This window comes from Dipodomys spectabilis, unplaced genomic scaffold (assembly GCF_019054845.1).
Source record: "Dipodomys spectabilis isolate Male_0828 unplaced genomic scaffold, ASM1905484v1 ptg000207l, whole genome shotgun sequence".
In the NCBI taxonomy this organism is placed as follows: domain Eukaryota; kingdom Metazoa; phylum Chordata; class Mammalia; order Rodentia; family Heteromyidae; genus Dipodomys; species Dipodomys spectabilis.
In genome coordinates, this window is record NW_024870884.1 from 619,814 (window position 1) to 646,632 (window position 26,819).

Genomic DNA, 26,819 nt, shown 5'->3' on the forward strand with positions numbered 1-26,819 from the left:
CAGAGTGTGGTTGGAGTCTCTGGTCAGCTTGAGGTCCAGTGGCTTGATTGGTTTCTTAAGTCAGTTTGTTGGAACAGGCAGAAAAATGCTCTGCTTTACCCAAGATTTTGAGATTCCCCCTCCCAGGTTAGTTTACTGGGAGGGTGATCTGCTTTGAGAATCACAAAAGAGGGGGATGCAGTGATGAGGCTAGGTTCTGGGTAGAGTTGAGGCCTTTCAGCAAACAGTAGCTTTTCCCTGGGGCTATTTTGTGAAAAAAACTCACAGCACCCAGCCTGGAGCCATTCTCAGGGTTTCTGTTTTTCAATTGATTGTGGTGGCTGCTAGAGGGAGGGGCAGCCTCTGGCTCTGGTTACCCGGTGAGGAGAGCCACTCCAATGGCTGGCGCCTGAGCTGGGTGACTTTTCCCTGGATGGAACTGAGTCTGTGAGGTCACTTCGCCGTTAAGTTCTTGTGACCTGCTAAATGACTCGTTTTATTCCAAGGCCTGAGCTGGAGCTAGCCGCTCCTCCGAGCTTTGTCGGTATCCAAGATGGAGATCACCGGTGCTGGGGGGGGGAGGGGTGGCCTTCCCTCCTCTGCTCCCTGGGAAGGAGTGAGGAAGTGGGGCTACTCACGCCGAGTCTTGGATCCTGGGTTGTCTCTGGTCTGCAAAGTGCAGGATGAAGTTGTCCGCTCCTTGTCGGTTCTTGCTGGTGTTGAGTAGAATCCGCTCGCCCGCTGCGTCTGGTTCCTTCGTCCCAGACTCTCTGTGTGAGCGCTCAGGTATGGCTGCGGCTGCGGTCGCCGCTGCGACCCTGCCGCCGCAGCAGCAGCTGCTGGCAGACGCTCAGATGTGTCTGCTTGGCTTCCCCTCTCTTGGCTAACTCTCTGTCCTGTGATGGCACACTTGGTGTGATTCTCTGGCTTGGGACTGTTCACTGGAACTCTGAAACTGTTTTCTATGCAAGAGCTTGTTCAGATTCCAGCCTCTCCTCCGCCATCTTCCCGGAACCGATTCCACTATGGCAATTTTAGACACTGCTGTGACAATATTGTGCCAATAAAAACACTCTTGTGCCTTATTATTTTTAAGAAGTTAATATATCCTTTTTTGAGAAAAATAATGTGACAGTCAATATTATAACTCAAAACAAAAATGTCTAAAATTAAAGAAAAATCTGTTGAATGTTTAATTACACTACAGCTATCCAGTGGGTATAAACATTCAGTAAAATAATTTATTTGGTTTTAATGACTTACTTAACCTTTTTCAACTTTTTGTCTGTTTGTCACACATTTTCTTCATTGATGTTATACCATAATGCTTTGTTTATACATTCATTATGATTATACTCATATTTGTTACTAAAAATCAGGTTAGTTATCTGTTTAAGTTCCCCAGTACATGGTATGGCTGAGATTCAAGGAATCTGATTATGTAAGGCAAACACTTCTATAGGCTTACTGCTGCTGCTCTTGCCTCTTTATTGAATCAATCTTAGCTGGGTTCCATTGGTTTATGCCAGTAATTCTAGCTATTGTAGAAATTGAGGTCTTCTGATTGTGGTTGAAGTACAGCCTTAGCAGGATAGTCTGAGAGATTCTATCTCTAGTTAAACAGAAACATGTTAGATTGAAAGCATGCTCAAGGATGTGAGGGCGATCTGGCTGTGACATCTGTCACCCCATTGATCGCCAGGGTTGAAAGCATGCTCAAATTGTAGATCACCAGCTCTAGCCAATTAGAAGGTGAGGCTCTGTGTTCAAGTACTAGCAAAAAAATGTGAGTTACTCTAAAAAGGTTAAAAATAATTTAAAAAATTTAAAAAGTATCTCCAATAATTTATTTCATATAACAACTTGACTTTTTTTTAAATTGTAAAAGTGATATACAGAGGGGTCACAATTACATAAGTAAGAAAAAGAGTACAATTCTTGTCAAGCATTGTAAACCCCTCTCTCATTTTCCCCCTTTATGCTGCCCCCCCCCCCCCAGTTCTCCATCTTCCCCAAGTTGTAGAGTTCATTTAAAACATAGGGTCTTGTGAATATCACTGTTGTATTGGTTCATCCATTTTCCTTTGCCTTCCTATTTCTGTCAGTCCCCTTCCCATCCCCAAATCAGATACAATACAAAAGGTACCAAATCAAAAACAGTGACAACAGGAGGTAAATCAAAGGGAAAAAAAAGAAAGAAAAAAAGACATAACTGCATATAGTACGTTAAGTAAACAAAGACCCTCCCGTTTCCATATCTTGTGGTGGTTCATCTTGATTAGCATAAGTACATACATACATAGCTATTGAGCTATTGTGATCCTGCTAGAACTATCCTAGACATCTTTTCATTTTTTCATGTTAAGTCTACTTACATTTTAGTGTTCATCATCTCAATGACATCTTCATTGTCGCTGACTTGTTCTACTTTAGTTATTTGACACCCACCAAGCTGTTTGTATATTCTACAACATGTTTTTATCATTCTGTGAAGTAATTGTTGGAAGTTTATGTGACTTCCAAACAATGAAGCACTTTTCTGTATTATATGCTTGTTCTATGTTATGATGTAACTGACTAAGCAGATTAATACACATAATTATATTTGTTAATTTCAATATTTAAATTTCATGTGGATTATTTCAGCATGGACATCTTCTTTGGTAAATAAATACCATGAGTTTATGTTACAACATGGGAAAGAAAATTTTTAATTTATCTACAGAATTCTTTACAATTTTTGATATTTTTACTATTAAGAGTTCTCCTGTGTTTCTCTTCCTCATTTTGAATTTTAGGTAAAAGACTGGATCTATATTTTAAAAAATTATTTAAGAAGAAAAATATCACCACAGAAAAGCATTTAATCAGATTTGCTAAGGCAGTTGTAATTGTTTATTAAAAACAAATAGAAATAATTTGAGTAAAGAGAAGGTATAGAAACAATGTCACTTTACAGTACTAGAAGGAGTATAATATGCATACAAAATATTTACAGAATACATAACTCAGAATTATAGGATGAGAAAAGTTACTATATTTTATTCTTCGGCTTTTTCTGTATGAGGAATACATTTTATATACTATTTTTTTTACAGCACTTGACTTCTAATTGTTAGTAGAAAACTCAGTTTTACCCTAAAGCTTACCCTTCCCCAACCTTAAACCTAATATAAACTAGAAAACTAATACTAATTCTAACACTAATGACCCACGGGTGATAAAAGGAACACAAATACATTAGTTTTCTTTCATCTTGACCTGGAATCAACTGTTTAAATCCATTGTAGTTCTGCCCAATAGCTTACCCTTTATCTAACCCTAACCTTTGCCTAAACATAATGGAAAACCTAACCCTAATGATCCTGAAGAGAAAAGTAAGGAAAGTATTATGTTTTCTATTATATGTACTTTACATCTAAATGTTAGTAGAAAACTCAGTTTCACCCTAAACTTCAAGTTTCCCTAACCCTAACCATAATCTGAACTAGAAAACTAACACAATCCTAATCCTAATGACCCTCTAGACAAACACAAATACACTTGTTTTCTTTCATTCTGACTTGGATCAATAGATACATGTTAAAAATCAGTTGCAGTTTTATCTATTATCTTACCCTTTCTTAACCTCAACTTATCTTAATCAGAAATCTGATCAGAAACTTGGCCCTAATGATCTCAAAGAGCAAAACTAAGGTAAATAATATACATTCTAGGTCAGAAATGAGATGGGATATTTCAAAATTACTTCAATCATTTCCCAATTTAGCTTTGATATTGATTTAATTACTCATTGCTTGATTTTAATTGCTTGAATGTGTAACACACATTTTGTGTTCACATGTTTGACTAAAAGGTTAATAATGAATTAAGATAATAATTGCATTCATATCTACTGGCTCCCCCAATGTGAATGTGACATTCACATTGCTTTTATATATAACTAGCTGATTTATAAAAATTGACAACTTGGATGATTTTATTATTGTACTACTGAGTAAGTCAGAGGAGGAATATTGTAACTATTATCATTATGTATGGTTACATTTATTTTTAATATTATTTGGGGGAGAAATGTGTGCACTTTTGTAAATATATTATCTGGTTCTCAGCCAAGACAAGAGAACATTAAACTAAGGAATGAAAATGAGTCAGTTAATAACTGGAACCCCTCTGTACATCACCTTTATAATAACAATAGAAAATGAAAATGACAGCTTGATTTTCTAATGTACCCTTCTATTTTTTAGTTTTAAAATTATGTTTATTTAGTGGTACAAATGAGTTTTAATTCATTATATCAATCCATGTTGACAACATATCTTGATGAATATCACCTGTTCGATCATTCGAAACATCTCTCCATCTTACCCATTCCCACATTTATACAAGCAGTGTATATTATAATTGTATTTGACCAGCCTTTTTCTCTCCATTTGTCTTCCCTCGCCTGTTCTTTCTCCTCTGCTTTTCTAAAATTCTACCACCATTAATTTTAGAGAGAATTTAGAGGGAGAATCTGGAGAAATAATTGAAATACTTTCAGTATATGATTGGTAGACTTATAAGTTAAGGGTCAAACATTTCAACTAGGATAATAATGGTTTATAATTATTTTATTGGGTTCTAATAAATTAATTACTTTGCAAATACTAACATTTTCCATTGTCCAAATATGAAGCATATATCTATTTACTGAAAGAAGCTGAAAATTCTAAAGTTTCTAAAAATTCTAATCTTAAGTTACTAAAAATCAAATTACAGTAGAAATCAAATCTTGTCTAATATTAGATTTAGGGCTGTTGACTATTTAAATGCATACAAATTTAAGGCCTCTTTTGTTTTTTAAACTTGTTCTGTTCTACAAAGCTAATGGTGATTTAGAGCAAGTTAATCATGAAGTTATCTTGGTTAAAGAATATTTGCTATTATAGATTTTTAAATGAAATTTCCTCTTTAATGTTTATCCTTAAGCTATTTTGCATTTTGTATTAATGGGATGCCATTTAATAGGATGCCATTGAACTGGGTAGAGTATGTGACTTTTTTGGCATTTCAATGAAACACAAGCACACAAATCTCTGACAGACAATCTTGACCAGGAGCATATGTTATAAATATATTACTGGCAACAGACTTTCGGAATTGAAAGTGACTGCATTTAAAATAATGATTTCCTTTGACTTGCTTGTGTGTAATTATTTTTAAGATATTACATGGGAGACTAATTAGGTACAAGATGCCATAATAGAATAAAAAAAAGAAAGAAAATAGGATGAAGATTGATTAATCATGCTTATAAAAATTGCTGGCTGTAAAAACCAAATTTGATTTGGAAGAATTGACTGATAGACTTGTGTTCTGCATGCTGATGATCAAGAAAGATACATTAAATTTATGTTTCTTATCTCTGAATAATACAGTCTTATTTCTGAGTCCAAATTGATATTGAGTAAATTAACTTGAATTATATACCTCATAAAATTATAAACACTAACAAAACCAAAGAATGTGCCAGAATATCTTAAGTTTTAAATTTTGTTTTGAACAAATAAGATCAAACTAACTTTCACCTGTTCATTCCTTTTTATTTATCTGGCCTTAATTGTAGTCATTGTGAATACCAGCTAATTGTGATGAAACCTACTTTCTTTGGCCATATAGTTACTTGAGTATCTGAAATGTTTGGTATCACAATGACTCTTAGCTTTTCTGGAATCATTCTTCTAATCTGGATAACAGGCCATCAGTACACATCTTTTCTCCATTGCAACCCTTAACAGCTTTTATTTTTCCCTTTGGTTAAATGGAAGAGCTTCTATCGTCTGACTTTTCTCTTGTTAGATTCCTAAAGAGACCCATTCAGATGGTCTCAGGACGCTCTCTTTCTTTGTTATGGATTACCCAGCAAGAAGATGGCTGGGCTGACTTAGCCCAGTAGATTCCTGTGTGGCTACACCTTAAAGCATCACTGGTTCCATTCCCTTGCTCAGAAAGCCCTGATATCAGATTGCCAGAGAAATTTCTCCTTATTTTTTAAAAATATGTATGATGTGCAATTTCAAGTCTTTGGCTTAGAGCGCATTCTCTCCAGGCTGTTGCACATCTTTATAATTTTCATCGCACCTCTGCCAGCATACAAAGTCCTTCAGTACCATGGTTTTGACTTGTAAACGCTTTTGCTCTTAGATAAATGCTTACTTCTTAAACTATAATTGTGAACTTAATATTTCTTCCTGATTCTTTGATATGGAATATAATGTTCTGAGAATTATGTGACAGAAACAAGATCTTGATATGCCACCCAAATAAAAGTGAAATATCAATTTAAAAATATTATTGTCTATATATGTGTATACATATGTATACATATATGTATACATGTACATATGCATACACATACATGCATACATATATATATCATTATATAAAAAGGTATACATAAATACTTTATATGTATTATATATAAAGGTATACATATATAATTTATATGTATTATATATATATGTGGGCATATATAAAAAATATAATTCAGCCAGGTGCTGGTGGCTCACGCCTGTAATCCTTGTTACTCAGGAATTTGAGATCTGAGGATCACAGTTCAAAGCCAGGAAAGTCCCTGAGATTCTTATCTCCAATTAACCACCAGAAAACTGGAAGTGGAACTGTGGCTCAAGTGGTAGAGTGCTCACCTTGAGCTGAAGAGCTGAGGGACAGCGCCCAGGCCCAGAGTTCAAGCCCCACGACCGATCCCCACCCCCCCCAAAATATATATCAAGACAAAACTTATTTTATTGTATATCTCTATCTCTATATATCCATATCCATATCTATAGATAGATATAAATATCTATCTATATATCTACATTTATCTTGGTGTGTCTCCTGATACAATTTAAAACAATATTCCCCCAAACAAGATATACATCTTTTTGCATAAATATTAAATATATACTTAATGATTCTTAAATAAAGATTAATTCTATCAATTTTTAGTGCTGTTTTCAGTTTTAGGAATTTAACCCAAGTAGGCAAATATTCTACCACTGAGTCAAATTCCAGCTCTACACATTATCTCAGTAGTACATATACGGATTAAGAATACTGGCATTGTCTGTGTAAAAACAACTAGAAAAGACTCAAAAGCTTTAGCCAATCCTTGAAATGCATCCTAAGGTAGTAGCTATATTTTTCATCACAGAGTCAACTGAACATGTTTCCAGTAATTCTTGTTACCATTATATTTAACATTTTTTATCTTGGAATGAACTATCTTCTGGAATTTGCCCTAGTATTTAGGACTTGTCATTTTGTACTTTTAACTCACCAAAGAACTTTGTAAATTTCAACTCATTGAGAAGAATTTTAAAATTGTGGTATTTTAATTATTCTAGGTGAAAATTACATACATTTCCTTTGTAATGTAATCATAACAAGAGTAGGTATATATCTTGTATACATAGTAAATGTTAAAAAAAAAAAAAGGTAAAGTTGTGGGGCTTGCTATATAGCTTACTGTTAGAATTTGTTGTTCAGCAGTTTTGAGATCCTGGGTCCTATAACAACCAATAACAACCATAAAAACTAAAACCAATAAGTTGAGTAAGCAAGAGATAGCATAAAAGCATTTATGTGACAGAAGAATTACATTAAATATAATTTAATAGGTAATAACATTGTGCAGTTGCAATCTCACTGTCAATACTGATATCCACATATTTAGTACTTTAGAATTCCTTTCAAATTTTGTTTCTCTGAGATCACCATTGAGAACCTTTTTTTTCATAATGGAGCATGGAGCAAAACCAAATTGATTAAGATCAATCTTAAAAAAAAAACCTTATTAATTAAAAAAAGATCAATACTAATTTTTGAGACAAAATCACAGACAGATGTGTTTGGTTTCCATATGTCAGAGACAATATTTCATAATGAAAACAAATAAAATCAGGTGACTTCTATATTGAGACTTATAGAACAGTTAGGAATTGATCGTGGAAGCAATGGAAGCAGGTATCTTATAACCAGTGTTGCAAACAACACACCAGGAAAACACCAGAGCAAAACACTGTGAAAGCAAAAATTAGTTATATCATTTAAGATTAAGGGATTGTTAAACTATATTATTTAAGATTAAGATTAAGGGATCTCAGTCAACATGGAAATTACAAAAGAAAATGGCTTACAAAATGTCCATCAATACTGAGAGCCCTACGGTAGTAGAAACAGAGAAATGTCTAAAGGTTTATTCCTGTTTACAGTCTTTCATTTTATTTTGGTGGGAGGAAGTGATAGAGACAATACTGGGAATTTAGATAAACTTCTCATGCTTAAGCATGCTATGGTTTGAGCCAATTCCATTTCTTCCATTCTGATGTGCTACTTTTCTTTATTATTTAAACATATGCTACTGCTTATTTTTGTCTAATTAATGGGAAGGGCTTCTTGTTGTTTTGTAGTTAGATTTTGGTTATTAGTTTGCTTTTACAATAAAAATACAATAAGCTTACCTGCTTGTTATGGCTATTCAAAATAAAATTTTTTACTTAAAGAGGAAAAAATAACTAGTCATTAGAAATAAGTGGTAAAACAAATGAAAATAAGTTTAATAGATACATTAAATCTTTAGCAACTGATTTAAAAGACTAGTTCCACTTGTGCTACTAGATTCTTAAGGTCTTTGGGGGTACAGAAACAATAGAAATGACAACCTGTAAACCTGCAAGGAATAAAGGTGTGGCTGTACTGGGACTTAATAAAGGTGTGGCTGTACTGGGACTTCTACTCCTGAGCAGAAGGGAGCCACACCTGGCTGCTATCCGAGTAAAGAGAGATGAAGTTGGTTAGTGATTTGTGGGTGTGGGAGAATGGGTAGTCCTCATCTTGGCTGAAGGACCTTAGGTAAAAGAGTAAAATAGAAGCAGAAGGACTTCTGCAGCTTAAGCTGAATGAACACATCAGACAACTCCCAGGGGCAATCAAATGTGGAATTCATACATTCCAAGGATTAAAGCACCAAAGAGGAAGGCAGATGCTAAGTGTTTTCATCCTATTCCAGTCACTCAGCAGACATCTGCTGGCCAAAGTAAAGCTCTTAAGTCTATATGAACTCTACTAATCATATTAATTAGAAAAGAGTTCTCACTAAGGAAGAAAATTAAAGATCTTTAAATTGGGGCTCAGATCATGGGGTATAAGGAACAAGAATAGACTCTGAAATAACATTTACTTTCATTTTTTATCTTTATCTTTTGCAGTACTAAGAATCAAACCCAGAGCCTTGCTGGTGCTAGATAAGGCTTTACAGATGACTTATATCCACAGTCCATCATTTTTTGAACCAGAATTTTATTAGGTAGCTCAGATTGATCTTAGATTCATGATCTCCTTTCCTCTCTCACACAAGTGTTGGGATTATAGGTATATGTCACAAGTACAACTAAAGCTTTAATTTTAGCTGCCCAGAGAAACAACATAAAGTGTTTTTTTCCCCTCATCTCACATGATTTCCTTTCATGTTATATTTGGATAAGTATAGAAGTATAGGTTGCAGTCTGTTCTTTAACTTTAAAAGGCTAGTGTAACAGTTCAATAGACCTTACTTTACAGTCAGTGAAAAAATACTTCCTCAATGCACTTGGTTTTAAAAACAGATTTATAATACTCTATAACCATTTTTAAATTGCATTCCTAAGAAGAGCTGGTTTGTACAGTCTAATTGCTTTCTTGGGAAAATTCTATTTCTATGGGGCTCAAAATAATATTTTATTTCATTAAAGTGTAATAGCATCAGTTGTAAGTTTCTATAAGATGCCAAAAATGTTAGATACAAAAAATACAAGTGATTGTACTATTAATTTTTATAAACTGATATCTAATATTGAAAACAGCAAATTAATAAGAGATGCTAGAATAGTTGCCATTTAATAATAGTGCAAAAATAAGTAATTGAGCATAACTTGGCATTGTAGAATTCAAAATATAGCATGAGACATGCTTCAATTCTATTATTCCAGAAACACAGAGAATTTTCTAGCAAGTCAATCAATATTGACTAAAGTCATTAGTATTATTTGTCACAGACCTTCTGTTTGAAACCAGAAAAGCCATGAAAATGAAATGTATTACAAGCTTGTACCCTAAAGCAAAGCCATAAAATGAAATCAATCGAATTTGAGTTGTTTTATCACCAGTTTAAGCTTTATCTTAATTGTTCTGTCATTTATTCCTGATTGAATGTCTAGTTATTGAATCAAAGCAAATTGACATATTTATAAAAGGCTTTGGTTTTCTCTTCCACGTTGAAAGATAATTATAATTTTACTATAAAGCAAAAATTGCCACTTCAGTTATGGAATTACATAAATCAATCTGAGCTATAAAGTTGCACATTATTGCTTTGTACTACACAAAAAGAACCAAGTGAGGATTACGTTGTACCATAAATAGTGTCAAAAGTTTCTGTAGAGTTTTCCCTGGTCACAAGCTCCTTGGGCCTTCCTAGGGACATATCGCAGGTTTTCTTTTTGCATATTCAGTAGACACTGAGTGGGCTAGCGAGATGAAACATGAATAGGAGCAAAAGAACTTGCTCAATGTTGATGTAAAGGATAAGCATATTCACATCTATCTGTCCTCAATGAAATGAAAACCCTCATTTGATCAGAAATAGTGGTCAGTCTGAGAGTCAAGAATGGAAATACAGAGACCTGTCACAATGAGATTAAAAATGAAATGAAAGAAAAATAAAAACTGGAAGTCTAGAAGACTAGAAATTTTGCAACAGAAGTAGAAATAAATGGAGGGAAAGGGATAGTCTAAAGTTTTCCACAGTTACCCCTAAAATATTAAGTACCTGAGTGCTTAAGTACATTCCCATGATTGAAAGTATACCCACTCCATTTTAAATAAAATTTATCTAAGTTACTGTCATGAGTGGGTAGAGCTGGTACTACACTAGCAATGTCAGCTACCATGTGGAATGTACAAGTGGCATGTGGTGGTGAAGTGGAGCAAGAGGAACTCTCATACACTTGGTGAGAATATAAACTAGTATAATCATGGAGATAATTAAGGTGTTTCCTTGACATCTTAACAATACCTTATGATACAGATACTCTGCATTTGGTTGTATAGCCAAAAGAAAATATGAAATATGTATCAAAGATATATTATTATTTGCATTCTTCCCTACAGAGGGTCATGATTTTACATTAAAATTGAGGTGGAAAGGCAGAGGAAGTGATTTCCAACATATTGTATATGTGATGAATCGATGATGGAAAAATAATTCAAGTAGAATTACCATTCCCTCTTTCTCTCACAGGAATATTTCATGCAAAGTTCTTTGTATTTTTCACTCACTTGACCATTCTTAAGGCTTTTACAGCAGCAAATCTGTTTTTAAGATCTTAACAAAAATTGGTAATTACTTTGTATCCTCTTGTCTACCATTTTAGATTCATTTAACCTTGGTGTTTATGTCACAACTTTTTATAAGTATTATGTGCATCATGTAGAGGATCTGTTTACTGTTCTTGGCTCTTTGGAGTCTTGCTTGCTTGCTTGCCAGTACATAGATAAATGTGGAGCCACCTGAACGTGGTTTTCATTCAGTGTGGTAGTAGGGCACTTTTCAGTACTGTTACACTTTGCACCTACACAAGTTGTCACACTTAAAATACACTTGCATTGCCACTAATGTGTTTTCTCTTGTATGGATTCAAAGGAGGCTTGGAACTACATTTCTGTGTATTGAAATTGTATTACAGAGTTTGTCGTATTACAGATATTAAATAAATGTCAACTGAATGAATTCTGTGGCCTACAAACCATTTCTGGTCCTCAGATGGTGAGTTTGTTTTCTCAGATTAAAAAGACTACTGGTATTTTTAAAAAATTTCATTTGTTTTTAGCAGCAGGTGAATAAACTAATAGATGAAATTAACTAAACTCTGTATTTTTAAGTCATTGAGAAAACAAAATTGGCTTCTGTGAATCTCAATGGTTTTTCATCATTTATCATTCAAAATGAATAAATATTCATTCATTTATTTATAGTATCACTATTGCCAAAGATTGTAGACAGTAATTTATTTTTATTTTTATTTTTGTCAGCCATGGGACTTGAACTCTGGACCTGAGCACTGTCCCTCAATTTGAGCTACAGCGCCAGTTCCGGCTTTCTGGTGGTTTATTGCAGATAAGAGTTTCACGGAATTTCTTGCTCGAGCTGGCTTTGAACCATGATCCTCAGATCTCAGCCTCCTGAGTAGCTAGGATTACAAGCGTGAACCACCGGTGCCTGGCATAGGCAGTAATTTTTTTATTTATCCATAAATAAAAAGAAAAAAATTAAAAAAAATTCTTCTTGTCTTTTCATTTGAAATGGAAAACTTTCTCTTCATAGGAATATTTTGGCTAAGCAAAACTAAATAAATAAAAAGAATGAATTTTTAGATCTAGGAAATGATTGTCAGCAGCTGATACCACCAGGAAAAGAGAATTAGATAATAGTATCCTTAAAGGCAAGGAAGGGGAAAAGATAGTACCTATAATTTGTTTGCAAAAGAAAGTCAGGCCCCAGTAGCTCACCCCTATAATCCTAGTGACTCAGGAGCCTGAGCCCTGGAGGATTACAGTGCCATACCAGTATCAGAAAAAAAAAAGTCTGAATACTCTTATCTCCAACTAACCAGCTAAAAGCTGGGCCAAAAAAATAGCTCAAATGTTAGCGCACCAACAATGAGCAAGCATTGAGTTTATGAAATAAATACTATATTTTTCTATTTTAATTACTATTTACATTTAAATGCTAAATCTAATTATAATGCAGTACATTTGTAAAGTTCACCTGGAAAATGATTTTATGAGTACATTCTTGGAAATTAATAAAGCACATTTTTATGAATTAAACGTCCTTCATCTATTGCCTTTATTCATATGATACATGTGAGCGCTCAGGAAGATAGGGCACTAATTTAGAGGCAAAGCAGAACTTTAGTCAACTAATTAATTAACTTCAATTTACATAATGGTCTAATTATTTCATTCTAATAGACTGAGAATTGATTATAGGCCGTTAAATGTTATTAAAAAATAAAACTAAGTTGGGAATACATGGGCCTTTATTTCAAACTTTAAAAGAAGCAAAGGTCAGTCATGAAGGGTTAAAAACAATATTCAAAGTATCAGGCATTAAAAATCTGCCTGATGCATTTATGAGAGAATAATTTCAAAATATGTTAATTAATTGCACTTCATGCATATGCATACACAAAGAAGTGTAAGTGTGCTTAAGGTGAACTTATTTCCTATTATTTATACTTAATTTGCAATACTATTATTTTTATTTCATTTTTATATGGAAATAGTGTGTCTATAGTCCTATAATTCACAAGTATTTCTTTTAAGTGTTAAGTTCTTGAACCCAATATTTTGTAATTTTTTTTCTAAGCCTATTCACTTCCTTCAAATAAAGACAACTGTTAAATTTTAATTGGCTCTTCCATTTATATGTATTTGCATTGTCACACTATGTAATTTATAGCTAATCTAAGTATTGCATGCTTTTCTCCAACTCAGGTAATAAGTTGAAGAAGCCTGTATATGTTTTAAAAAATGATCAGTGTCTGTATTTTAAGGATTAGATAAAATAGAACTGGTTTACTATTTTGAAAGAGTGTAATTCTGACTAATGTGTTACCTCTAAGGATATTTTAATTCTTTTAATTTGAAGACACACCTTGGTGTCTTTAGCATACTTCTGTTGTGCATTTACAAGCAACTATACTAATTCTGTAAATAATTATGACACTTGTCTAATGCTAAACTGAGGGAGGAAATTTTAAACACATCTTCTATCTCTGAGTCCCATCTTTTCCTCTCTCATGTTAAGGTTTAAGTTCTTTATTTTTAATTTATTTTTTAATTTATAACTTTTTATGTTTTATTATAAAGGTGATGTACAGAGGGGTTACAGTTCCCTAAATCAGATAATGCGTACGTTTCTTTTTGAACAATGTCACTCCTTCCTTTGCTCTCTCCCAGATTTTCCCTCTTGTTCCTAACCACAAGTTATATAGTTCATTTTCATCACAGTGCCTAGTGAGTACCACTGCTGCATTTGTTCACCCTAAATACAAAATTCAATTGACAAGTGTTCTTTTTGTTGTTCCTCTCCCCTTCCAAGGACAATGAGTGGTATGCCATATTAAGATCCCACTGTGTTGTGTGAGTGCTTAACATGGTGTTTCCCCTTAACCGTGGATCTGTCTTTATGCTACTAAGTGTTAAATATGGTTTTCTAAAGTCTTCTAGGTATTTTTATTGAGATATTTTATTAGCATACATTAGTCTTACAAGGGATGTTTCATTGTGATATTTCCATATATAAAGAAAAGGCACTCTGATCAAATTACTTTTATTCTCTTCTTCATACCTCTTCCCCTTCTTATATTAAAATTAATTGCCCTCATTGTTCTATTTCCATACATTCACACAAAGTACTTTGACTATATTCACTCTTATGCTCTCCATTTATCTGTCCCCTTTCATTGGTACCCACCCCCCCAACATTCCTGTCATTCATTGTTTCAGTGTATATTACTTGTGACACAGACTTCTACCATGTATCTCCTGTGCAAATATTATATTTTAATAATATTAAGCCTTCAATTACTCCTACTTTTTTCATCTCTCCTAATCTCTTCTGGTTCAATTTCAAAATGTTTGCTGTAACTACCGTATGAGCTACTGTTACAGTGTAAAGAGAATTACCTCAATGGATGTAAAGAAAATCATTTGTCCCATTATTGGCAACAACCCTTAAAATCTGTGTCATAATGTTCACACTTCATTTTTTATATTTTCAAATAATACATCCATATTTAAGAAAGATTTATGCATCAAAATTTGAGGGCTTAATCACCAATTCTTCCTTCATTGATTTTTCTAGTCTGAAGTGTGACTGAAGCATTTCTTATCTTTAAAAAAATTGGGTATTAACTTTATTAACTTTATCTCCTGTATGAAGATTGATTATGCTGCTGTATTGAAATCATTAGTCAATGATGTCAAGATGATTTTTTTCCTCTGCTCTTAGGGAATATACAAGTACAAGAAATCACACTATTTGGACAATGTTTTGTGTCATACATCAATTACAGTGTTTCAGATGCTTCTCTAGGGCCTCACAGTGAAACTAAGAATAAGGTTTTTCATTTCATTTACAAAGATGATGACATTTTAACAATATTATATGCATAGTTTAGAAACGAGATATTATTGCCTTGACATTTGGGGCCTATGAAATCACTCCCAGCCTTGCTGTATATCAATTATTTAAATAACAATCATCACCTACTAATTGTCTTCTTGGCCTCTCCATGGAGAACTTTGTGTGTATATATGTTTCATTAGAAATTCAAAGAAACACCATACAGTTATTTTCGAACTCTGAAGTGCTCTAACTTACTCTTTGAAGGAACTCGGAGATTGGCAAGGACCACTTCCAGGGAATCAGCTTGAACACGAAGTACATAGCTTGTCTGTGTTTCATAATCCAGGGGAGCATTCACATAGATGACACCCGTGATGTTATTAATTCCGAATTTATCTAAAATTCAGAATACAATTCCTCATCATTTTCTTCACATACTGGGGAAAAAAATTCCTTAAAAAGCCTTATGGTTTAAAAGCATTAAAAATACTTAGTTATCACAATTATATAAAAAGGTAGCAAGGTTTTAGAAACTATGTTCTTTCCCTAAATGCTGTCTTGAAATTTTAGATTTTGTTAGGTGTTATTTTGACATTATTCAGAATGTCAATCCTCCTATATTCATTCATTTTGAAAGTACTACGTAGTTTGTTGACCTAGATAGGTTCAGATGGTTTACTGATCATATTAATGTTTCTTTCTTTTTTAAAAAAAGGAAATCCAGTTGATTTTGTCAACCAAACATTAAATGATCCCAATGACCTATGCCCACCTAATCTTTGATAAGGGAGCCAAAAATGTCAGCTAGAAGAAAGACAGCCTCTTCAACAAATAGTGCTGGCTGAATTGGCTATAGACATGTAGAAAACTGAAGTTAGATCCTTATATATCACCCTACACCAGAATCAGTTCCAAATAGATCAAACACCTTGAGGTAAGAGCAGATGCCCTGAAAAAAATTACAGGAAGGGAGAGGGGATACACTGGTTGAAACTTCCTAAATAAAGATCCAGAAACACAACAAATTAAAGGTTGGATAAATGGGATTGCATTAAATTTCAGAGCTTTTGTATGGCAAAGGGTATAGCGATCAAGATAAATAGAAAGCCCACTGAATCTTTACTAGCTATGCATTAAACAAGGGCCATATACCTAAAATATACTTAGAGCTAAAAAATATTAACAGCCCAAAATAAATCTTGAAAGAGACAACAATTCCATTAATAAGTGGGCAAAGAATTTAAGAGACTTCTCTTTAGAGGAAACAAGAATGGCCAGTAGACATATGAAGAAATGTTCAACATCACTGGCCATAAAAAATGCAAATGTAAACCACATTGAGATTCCACATCACCCCAGTTAGAATGGCCATTATCAAGAAAACAAATAATAACAGATGCTGCCAAGATTGTGCCAAAAGGGAACACTATTACACTACTGGTGGGAATCTAAACTGATTCAATCACTCTGGAAAGCAGTATGCAGGTTGCTCAAAAGACTAAACATAGAGCTCCCTTATGACCCAGCAGTCCCACTCCTGGGCATTTACCCAAATGATCACAAACAAGGTCATATTAAAGCTACCAGCACAACAATGTTCACTGTAGCATTATTTACTATAGTTAAGCTATGGAATAAACTCAGATGCCCTTCAGTAGATGAATGGATCAAGGAAATGTGGTATATATATGCAAAATGAAATTCTATGCTTCCATCAGAAAGAATGACATCACAGCCTGACTCTGGTGGCTCATGCCTGTAATCCTAGATATTCAGGAGGCTGAGATCTGAGGATCATGGTTCAAAGCTAGCATGAGCAGAAAAGTTCGTGAAACTCTTATCACCAATAAACCACCAGAAAACTGGAAGTGGTGCTGTGGCTCAAGTGGTAGAGAGCTAGCCTTGAGCTGAATTGCTGAAGGACAGTGCCCAGGTCCAGAATGTAAGCCTCATTAAAAAAAGAAAAGAAAAAGAAAAGAAATCACCCCATAAGGAAATGGAAAAACTTGGAAAAATCATATTAAGTGAAGTAAGCCAGACATAGGATCCATGGTTTCCCTCATGTGTATTAGTGTATGTCCGGGATAGTCCTAACAGGGGATCTCAATAGACCAATAGCTATGACTTTATAAACTGATGCTAATTGAAATGAACTCTAATATATGGAAATGAGGGATTTTTCTAATTGTTGTTTTGATTTCCTATTTTTTAGTGTACTGTTTTCTGTTATTTCTTATGGCTTTCTTTTATTTCTCCTTTGGTTTAGTCCCTATGGTCACTGTTTCTGATTCTGGTACCCTTTGTCTTGTATAGAAGTTTATCTGATTTGGGGAAAGAAACAGTGGGACAAAAGGTGGAACCAATGCAACAGTGATATGCACTAGACACTGGTGGAAATGAACTTTACAACTGGAAGGTCGATTTGGGAGGGAAGGAAGGAGGGAGAAAAAGGAGGAGGTAACACTGTTTGCAAAGAAATGTACTCATTACTGTACTTATGTGACTGTAACCCCTCTTTACATCACCTTTACAATAAAAGAAAATAAAAGAAATTCTAATTTCACTAGACATTATTCTTTTAAGACTTGATAACACTTTGCCAAGAAAATTAAAATTTAATATGTGAGTTATTTTAAAACATGTATTATTCTAAATATCTAAAAATATGTTGCTCCATTTTATAAATTATTATATTTCAATGAAAATAAGTATATATTGGTCAGCTTCATAATATCCCACATTCCCATTCCCTAAACCCTTATCTCATTTTTCCTGTCTAGGATTTCTTACATCCTAAACATTTTAGAGAAATTTATTTAACAATTTGATTGCCCATCTTCTCTTTCTAATTGCACTCTAATGTTTGAACCCAGGGAGCAGTACTTGCTAGATAAGGACTTGGGCCCTTAACCATTCCTCTAGCTCTTTTTGCTTTAGTTAATTACTCAGGTAAGGTATAATGCTCTTTTTTCCCCAAAACTGGCCTTGGACCAAGATGCTTTCATGCTTGTCTCCTACATAGCTAAGATTATAGCTGTGAATTGCCATACCTGTCCCTATCTATCTCCTCTTACAGAAGTCTTCACTTACATGAGCACAAGGATCTATATTGCTCATATTTTGTCTCTATAAGCTGGAAGCATCATTAGTACATGAAAGATGCCCAATAAATATGTGTTGAATGAATTAATCAATGTATTGGATGTAAAATACTTGCTATGGTTAAAGTTGATGAGAAATTGAACTTCATTGCTATCTTAATGGAAAAGAACAGTCAGTATCACACATGGAATTATTGGAATAGACTGAGACATTATTGCCCTAGTCAGGTACAGGAAGCCCAAGGGGGAAAAATGAAGTTCTGTTAACTTATGAAAGAGACAGAGAAGCACAGAATAAAATAAATAAGAAAAGCAAGATATTGAGCACTTGCTTTAGGAGCAGTAATTTTGAGTAATATTTGGTCATGGAAATATTTGAGAAAGGCTTTTATAATTTACTGGTAAACTTCAGAACAGGTTATTTGCTGATAACCTGCAATTTGTCAGACTACCTGGGTATTAAAAGAAAAAACAACAACAATGAATGACTAATAGATAATAGGTGGAAGAAAGAACTGAACTTTGGGCTTATTCCCAAAAGCTACAAAGTCACTAGCATTCTGATAATGTTTGGTCAGCAAAACACAACTGACCTGTTTATTTATGGTTACGACTAATGTGACTGGAAATTATTTTATAACAAATATGGATATTGATGTGTATGCCGCCCATTTGACACTGAAACATTCCTATATATCTAAATTTTCTTCAAAGTGAGGATGGCATAAGCTAGATAGATAGAACAGCTATCAGTGAGTCATCTGAAAGCACAATGTAATTTTTTTGAAAAATATCATTAAAACATCATCAAAGATAAGAAGGTAGAGGCTATTTCAATTCAGTACTTCTTAGAGACGATAACTTTAACATAACTAGATTATTGATCGTTACTGGTTAAATTTATCAATATGACATAGCTCTATTAGACAAAATAGGATAAGCAATCATTTGTGCTATATTTATCCTTATTCTAAGATTATAGGTTTAAAGTGAAAACACAAAGCAAACTTTCTACTCACCTTCTTCATTCCCAGAAACAATGGAGTAGACCACACTCTGGTTGATAGCTGCAGCAGAAATCACACCCACAATTGTTCCTCTGGCTGCAAGTTCACTTACAGGCGGAGGTCTGTAGGTATAGAGATAATGATGTTCTTATTTTATGATACCATTTCAAAGCAACATTAGGGTCACAGAAAACCCGAGGAAAATAAAATACATGAGAATTTCCTACTTATTTTCTTCGTTCATAGAAACACAGAGCATCCTGTATTAGGATTATCTTTCAGCTCAGTGGCACATTTGTGACAATTGAAGCCTCTCCAATAGACACATCCCACACAGTCCCTTAAAACTGTGCTTGACATTAGGCTTCACTTGTGGTGGAATACATTCTGTGTGTTTGGATAAATGCATTAGGACACATTCTCACTATGAAAGTATCACACAAATCATGTTTGTACTGCCCTAAAAATTCTCTTAGCTCCAAAGATTCCCTACCTCCCCACACTTAAACCCTGCCAACTACTGGCTCCTCATTTTTTACTCTGTCCCTATTCTTCTCCTTTTCAGGCCCTCATTCAGTTGGAAACGTGCAGTACCTTGCCTTGCCAGCTTCCTTTCACTTATCAAAATGCACATATTTTTTCCACTAAGTCTTTTTATGACTTAGTGCCTAGGTTTTTTTTTTCTTGGAATGTTGAATAAGATTCCATTGTTCAGATATACCACAGTATATTTTCATGATATCTTGATTGGTTCCAAGTTTGGGTAAGTATAATTAATGCTCAGAATTTTACTGTGTGAAATCATGAAGATGGCTTGGCTCCTGATGTGGAGAAACTTCCTGAATAGATAGATAGAGAGACAGAGAGATAGATAGGTAGATAGATAGAGATAGAGATATACTTTGTGCTTATACTAGGACTTGAACTCACAGATATTTTTTCTTTGCTTTTTGCTCAAAGCTGGCACTCTGCCAACTAAACTATACCCTCACTTCTGGCTTTTTGCTGGGAAATTGGAAGTAAGATCCCTTAGACTTTTCTTCTTGGTCTGGCTTTGGACTGTGATCCTCAGATCTCAGCTTTCTGAATAGGAAGAAACCACCAGTGCGCAACTGACGTTTAATGTTTTGATTCACCAAGTATATAGCAGTCCTCCTATACTTCATTAGATGACTATATTCAAGTGGAATATTGGAGTAATAAGTGTTAATTTATGCCAGCTAATTACTTGATACTCATTAAAATAGTTGGGTATAAGAAAACATGCTATGAATGGAGGAATGGTTCAAGTGCTAGACCACTAGCCCAACAAGAGTCCTGATCCCAGTATCAAGAAAAAAAAAGATGGATGCTAATCATATTCTGAGATACTTTAAAAAAAGAGTTTCTTTTTGTGGAATTAGATATTGCCTAAGTTGGATGCTAATCATATTTTGAGATACTTTAAAAAAAGAGTTTCTTTTCGCTGAATTAGATATTGCCTAAGTATTTTGACTATTTGGTTACTATGTAAGAACAAAGTAATTTTATATTCTCTGCAGTTATTCTGTTTTTCAGTTTTTATTAAATATGCAGACATGGTGCTTATGTTTAATCTGCCTTTAACTTTAACATTAGAACAATTCCATCTATTGTCAGTCACTGTGGGTCACTCCTATAATCTTAGGCGTTCAAAAGTCTGAGGTCTGAAGGACCATAGATTGGCTACACCCAGATAGAAAAAGTATCCTAGACTCAAACTCCAAAATAACCAGTAAGAATAGGGCTAGCCCAAATGGTAGAGCACCACCTATGAGCAAACTAGCTGAGGGAGAGTAAAGCACCAAGTTTAAATTTGAATACTAGAAGAAATGGAAGAAAGTGTTCATCTATTATTCAAATATTGAAAATAACATTTTTTATTTATCTACATTTAGTACATAACCAGCATGAAAATAGTATGGGAGAAAGCATGCAGCTCAATTTAAGTAGCAATTTAAATCTGATGGACACAACTAAAAGCATTTATAATTGTCTTTGTTAATAAATGTCTATAGTGATTTTACTTCTAGAAAAAAGTTGCACATTAACCTTTGTCTTAATTGTTCCAATATATTTCTTTATACTAGCATCAAACATAGTATAAAAATGTAATTTACTCCTGGCTAGAATTAAATGAACCTCTGTGACAACTGAGATTTAGATTACAAAAATCTCAATTACTTTCTATTTATTGATACACAGGACTTATTTTATTATTATTTTATGTCCTGGAAAGAATCAATTATGATATTAGGCAAAGTACACTGTCTTTGGAATCAGATAGAACTCAAATGAAAGAAGCAGGGGCTTGTGTAAATCATAAACCATGTAGTCATGTGGGCAGAGAAAGTAGACTCATTAGCCAATTTAATAACGGGGGTAGCATATGAATAAATATAGAAAAAGATGGAAGTAAGGGGTGGATGCAGTGTGACTGCTATGAAATAATAGAAATCCAATATGAGCTTTCCCAATTAACAAAGGGAATTTTTGATATCTATGAAAATGGATTTTATAAAGCATCAGGTGACTAAATTTGACTTACGATGTTTTACAGTAACATTTTTTCATCAGTTTTCCATTTCCAATATTTGTGATTGCAAAGTGATGCAATTCACCCTGTTTCTTTTCATAGAACACAATCAAAATGTTTTACTTAATCTGAAAAGTATTTTTATTCCATGTTAAAAAATGAAAACAATCTTTCACTATTAATTCATAGAGCTGCAATCATCTACTTACAACATGTAATACATCACTAGCCTTCTAATTTTCCAATATCCAATTAAAATCAAAGTGTTGAACTTTTCAAAGCTGAATATATCATAAATCTTCATAAAATAAGGGTAGTACTTGAAACAGATAAGTTGTATCTTTAAAAGACTGAAACCTTCAACACAAGAGAGAGAGAAAGAGACAGAGACAGAGTGAAACAAAAAGAGCCAGAGAGACAGAGAGAGACTGAGTGGAGGGGAAGAGAATGTATCATATTGTAAATGACTAGGAGTAGCCTTCATCAAAAACAGATTTATCAGTCATGGCCTGAGATGGAGGTGGGGTTTTGGGGCCCCTGAATTCTGAAATACCCCCCAAAGAGCTTCTGTTTCCATTACTTCCCACAAGCAACACTACATTTTTTTGGCCACTTTTACCCAACTTAACAGACCTTCACATATATTCTAAATTCACCTCAACTAATTCTTACACAAAAATCTAAATGATATGTCTAAGACAGAACACTGAGTGATAGATACTACATTTAAATTTATCCTTTTGTCACCATGTGTACAAATGATCTCTTGAAGGATTTTTTCCCCCTAAGTGGAAATTTAAAATAATCTGACCCATGTATCCCAAATACATTTTAACATCTAACCCCTGATAGTCACCATGCCTTTATGCTTTGATGAATTTAATTATTTTAGATTCTGTATAGAATAGATCTTTCGGTATTTGTCTGTGTCTGGCTAATTTCATTTAATATGATGCTACAAATGGCAGGATTCTTGGTTAGTGAAAAATATAATTCCACTATATGTGACACATTTTCTTTCTTTACCAACATAGATTCATTCCATATTTTGGTTCCTATGAGGAGTGCTGCAAGAAGGACCAATATTTCTTCATTTAAGCATAATTAAAATGCACAAATGATTTGAAAGTTATTTCTATAAAAAGTCATACAAATAATAGACGGAAAATACCATACATAGGCATTAGAAGTACTTTCCTTGATCACAAATTTATTTGAAAGGCAAATTTAAACCACAATGGGATGTCATCACACCAAACTTGGTAGGATAACTACTAAAAAAGTTGTATAACTCATGTATGAGTGTGTTTTGTCTTAGCCAGTGCAGACGGTAGGGCCATAGGTTGTCATGAGTGAAAGTGTTTGGACATTACCTGACAGCATATTGATGATTTTGCTATCATCTGTACAATGGAAATAATCTCTTAAAATTGACTATAAGGCCAGACACTGGTGATTCATGTGTGTAATCATAGCTTCTCAATAGAATGAGATCTGAGAAGCACAGTCAGAAACCAGCCCTGGTAACCAAGTCCGTGAGTCTCTTATCTGCAATTAACCACCAGAAAATCAGAAATGGAGCTGTGGCTCAAAGTGACAGAGTGCTAACCTCGAGCAAAAAGAGCTCAGGTATAGCCCTCAGGCTTAAGTTCAAGCCCCAAAACCAAGCAACGACCTCAACAAAAATTTGGCTGTCAGCGAATGTGTTTCACCATGACCCAGGTATCTCCTATTTTTTTTTTTTTTAAGTTTAAAGTTCATGCCTTCCTTCTCTTTAAGCCTTAGCCATACTTGTGTCTGTTCACTCTTTCTATTTTCTTTTTCATGAATGAAGCAGATGCAAACTTTTGAGGCTAGCATCTTCTTTCTCATTTTTTGTTGTTATTGTTTAGTTTTTGTTTTTTGCATACTTAGTTTCTTCTCTGGCATTTTATGATTTGATGTAATATTTTGCTTTCTTGTTGAATAATATTGAATTGTGTATCTTAAAATCCACCATTTTATCAGGAAGAAAAATCAGCTAAAAAGTGCAAATATATCATTTTACAATAAATCTTTGCAGATACATTATGAACCAAAAGAATTAATTGCTACATAAATTATCAGCCAAAAGTTTCCAATATTAATTTTTCTTCAGAAGATATAAATTATTTCAGCTATATATTTAAAATGTATGAATGGTTTTAAATATATAAGGTACAGTAATTCTTTTTTAAATAAATTTATTTTTATCGATCTGAGTCATCCCATTAATGACTCTTAAAACAACATAATTTGCAGTATCCAAAAATATTGACTCTGATTCTATGTTATAAATATAGATGAAGCAATTATTGTACAATTTACACTGTGCTTTTATTTTCTGGGTTCAAGAAGCAACAATAAAAGTAAATATTATACATGTTGTCTAAAGCTCCTAATTATTTTAAATGTCATGAGGTTTAGGATATAAAAGTGTTTGTAAATAGGTGCTATAAAATTACACTGAGATTCAATCTGGCTCTATTACTTTCTTTCTACAGAGAAACAAATCTAATTTATTTTGACGTGTTTAAATTCAATATATTTGCAAAGCAGTGCCAATTAAGGAATTGTTTTTATATCTGCTATGAGAGAACTTAATGAAAATGAGAAGAAAAATAAACACACTGGAATGCCTATTATTTTTAACCTTGGGGTAATTGCATCAGAGTGATCTGATTCTACATATTTAAGTAAGAAAATAGTTTTCTAGACATGAATCAGCAGGATAGCAATTCTTCTAGAATTCTTTGGATGAATTATAGATAAGAGAAATTAATTTTAAAAAAACAAGTAGTTAGGTACTGATGTTTACTATCATTAAGTTTTATTTATCTCAGATATATGAAGCATCCTGGTCCTGAAGCTGTGGAAACCAAATAATTTCCCTAACTATTTTAAAGGTAAAACTGTAACTCTAGATGTTGGTATGCTTGCTTTGTTTCACTTTTAATGTTCTCATTAACAGAGTTTATTTGAATTCCTCTTAGTGGATGTCAGACTGAAAGAATCTGCCAGAAAAATTCATTAAAATTTTTAAATTTCTTGATAACATAGACCCAAATTCTGCTTTTCTAGGCTCCTGAGGTCAGGATCAGAAATAACATTTGCAACAGTCTTCTGGATTGTAAAGAAAGTTTGGACATCTTGTCCAAATAATGTACTTTATTGTCATTAGCTCCTATCTTCCTCTTCCTCCTCTCTCCACCTAGCAACAATGGATGTCTTCCCAACAAACTAGAAGTAAGTGTTCTGATTCCAATGCTGCTAACTTTGTGATTTAGCACATCTCTTTTAAATGCTACCAAGGGAGACAGCTATCTAGCTCTCTCACACCTATCATTCAGTTTCTCTAGGAGGTTAGAGACCAACTTTGATAGATACATTGCTTTAAAGATGTAGTACTACATACATTCATAAAAGCAAGAGAACATTTGCTTTTTGCTTTTGGCTAAGCCAGTTGACATGCTTGAATGGCTTACAACCTTCCATTTCATCTCATAGGTCTGAGTTCAGAGTGCTAAGTTCTGACGCTTATCTCAACACTCTTGAATAAGTTATTCTTGCGTATTTAAATTTGTCAGATAGAATTTTCTATCCAGAGAGTAGCCTGAGTCAGCTTAGGTGAGACCAGTACTTGCTCTTCTCAGCCAATCCATGGCACCATTAGAAATAATAATTTGTTTTGTAAATCATTAAATGTGTAAGGTCATTTATATAACACTAAATAGTTGATATAAATGAAGGACAAGAATCTAAAATAGGTTCAGTTTGGGGATGAGGAAGATGAATGTAGGGCATTTGGATGGGTGACTATATATCAATAATTAATAATAAAATAAACATGTAAATAAAATATATAAATGAAATAATAAATAATAATAATTAATACATATTGTATATTACATTTAATATATATATATATAATTTTATTTAGCTCAGATTCATGAAGCATAATGGTCCTGAAACTGTGGAACAAATAATTTCCCTAGTTTAAAGGTAAAGCTGTAACCTTATATGTTGGTAAGCTTGCTTTGTTTCATTTTTAATTGTTATCATAAACAGAGTTTATTTGAATTCCTCTTAGTGGCTCTCAGAATGTAAAAACTTGCCAGAGAAATTATATATATATATATATATGAAATAGAACAATAAAACCTTTGTAAATTGACAGGAGGAGGTGTGATGGTAGAGATGGAAGGTCCTGATCAGGATATGTTGGATGTATATAAAGAACATCACAGTAACTCCTGGATGCAACTTGTATATGTTACAAAAACTGGGAAATAAATGAATAAATAATGATGAAAGAAAAAAGTCTGCAATGAACAAGAATATTTAAAGTGTCACAGATCACCAAAAACTTATAGAATACCTTCAGCTATTGACATGTTACATTGGGAGTTACAAATGATAAGAAAACTCAATTTATGAAAACCCTTGTTTTATCCATAGGCCAAGTTTAAAAGTAAAGAGAGTAAAATTATCTCCTTTTACTCTAAAGTGTGTCTTCTTTGGAGAAATTAACGACTATATTGATATGCTGAAAATTTATCCTGATCCCTTCATGAACTTACAATCCATCTGGTGAGAATAAACCATATTAAAAACAGAATTCTGTTTGAATTATATATGTTTGCCATTAATAAAAACTTTCCTGCTTTCACTTATTTACAACTTCCTGATGTTTGTTTTCCTATCATGTATTTTTCTGTATGTGATTTTGATTTTATTATATTTAAAAATGGAATAGACCAAGTAGAAAGTATACTAGACATAAAATTCAATGTTTGAAGATGAATTCAGTGACATAGATATAAAACAGCAGAGCAATTTGGACATGAAATGACCTTACAGGTATGAATTGGTCACAAAATAAAACGCCATGATTTTGAATCAACACTTTGCATAAAAACCTACCTTCTCTACAGAGTGGA

General features: G+C 33.5%; 1 protein-coding gene across 12 annotated transcripts in view; it reads right to left on the reverse strand.

Annotated features, from left to right (window-relative positions):
* Pcdh15 (protocadherin related 15) overlaps positions 1-26,819 on the reverse strand; it is a 450,667-nt gene that overhangs the window by 71,631 nt on the left and 352,217 nt on the right. For all 12 annotated transcript variants that reach the window (XM_042696488.1, XM_042696486.1, XM_042696489.1 and 9 more), the window contains 2 exons: positions 19,320-19,429; positions 15,455-15,595 (listed from right to left, as the gene is read on the reverse strand). In XM_042696488.1, coding sequence (XP_042552422.1) covers positions 15,455-15,595; positions 19,320-19,429 — 251 coding nt within the window. The remainder of the gene's footprint in view (positions 1-15,454; positions 15,596-19,319; positions 19,430-26,819) is intronic.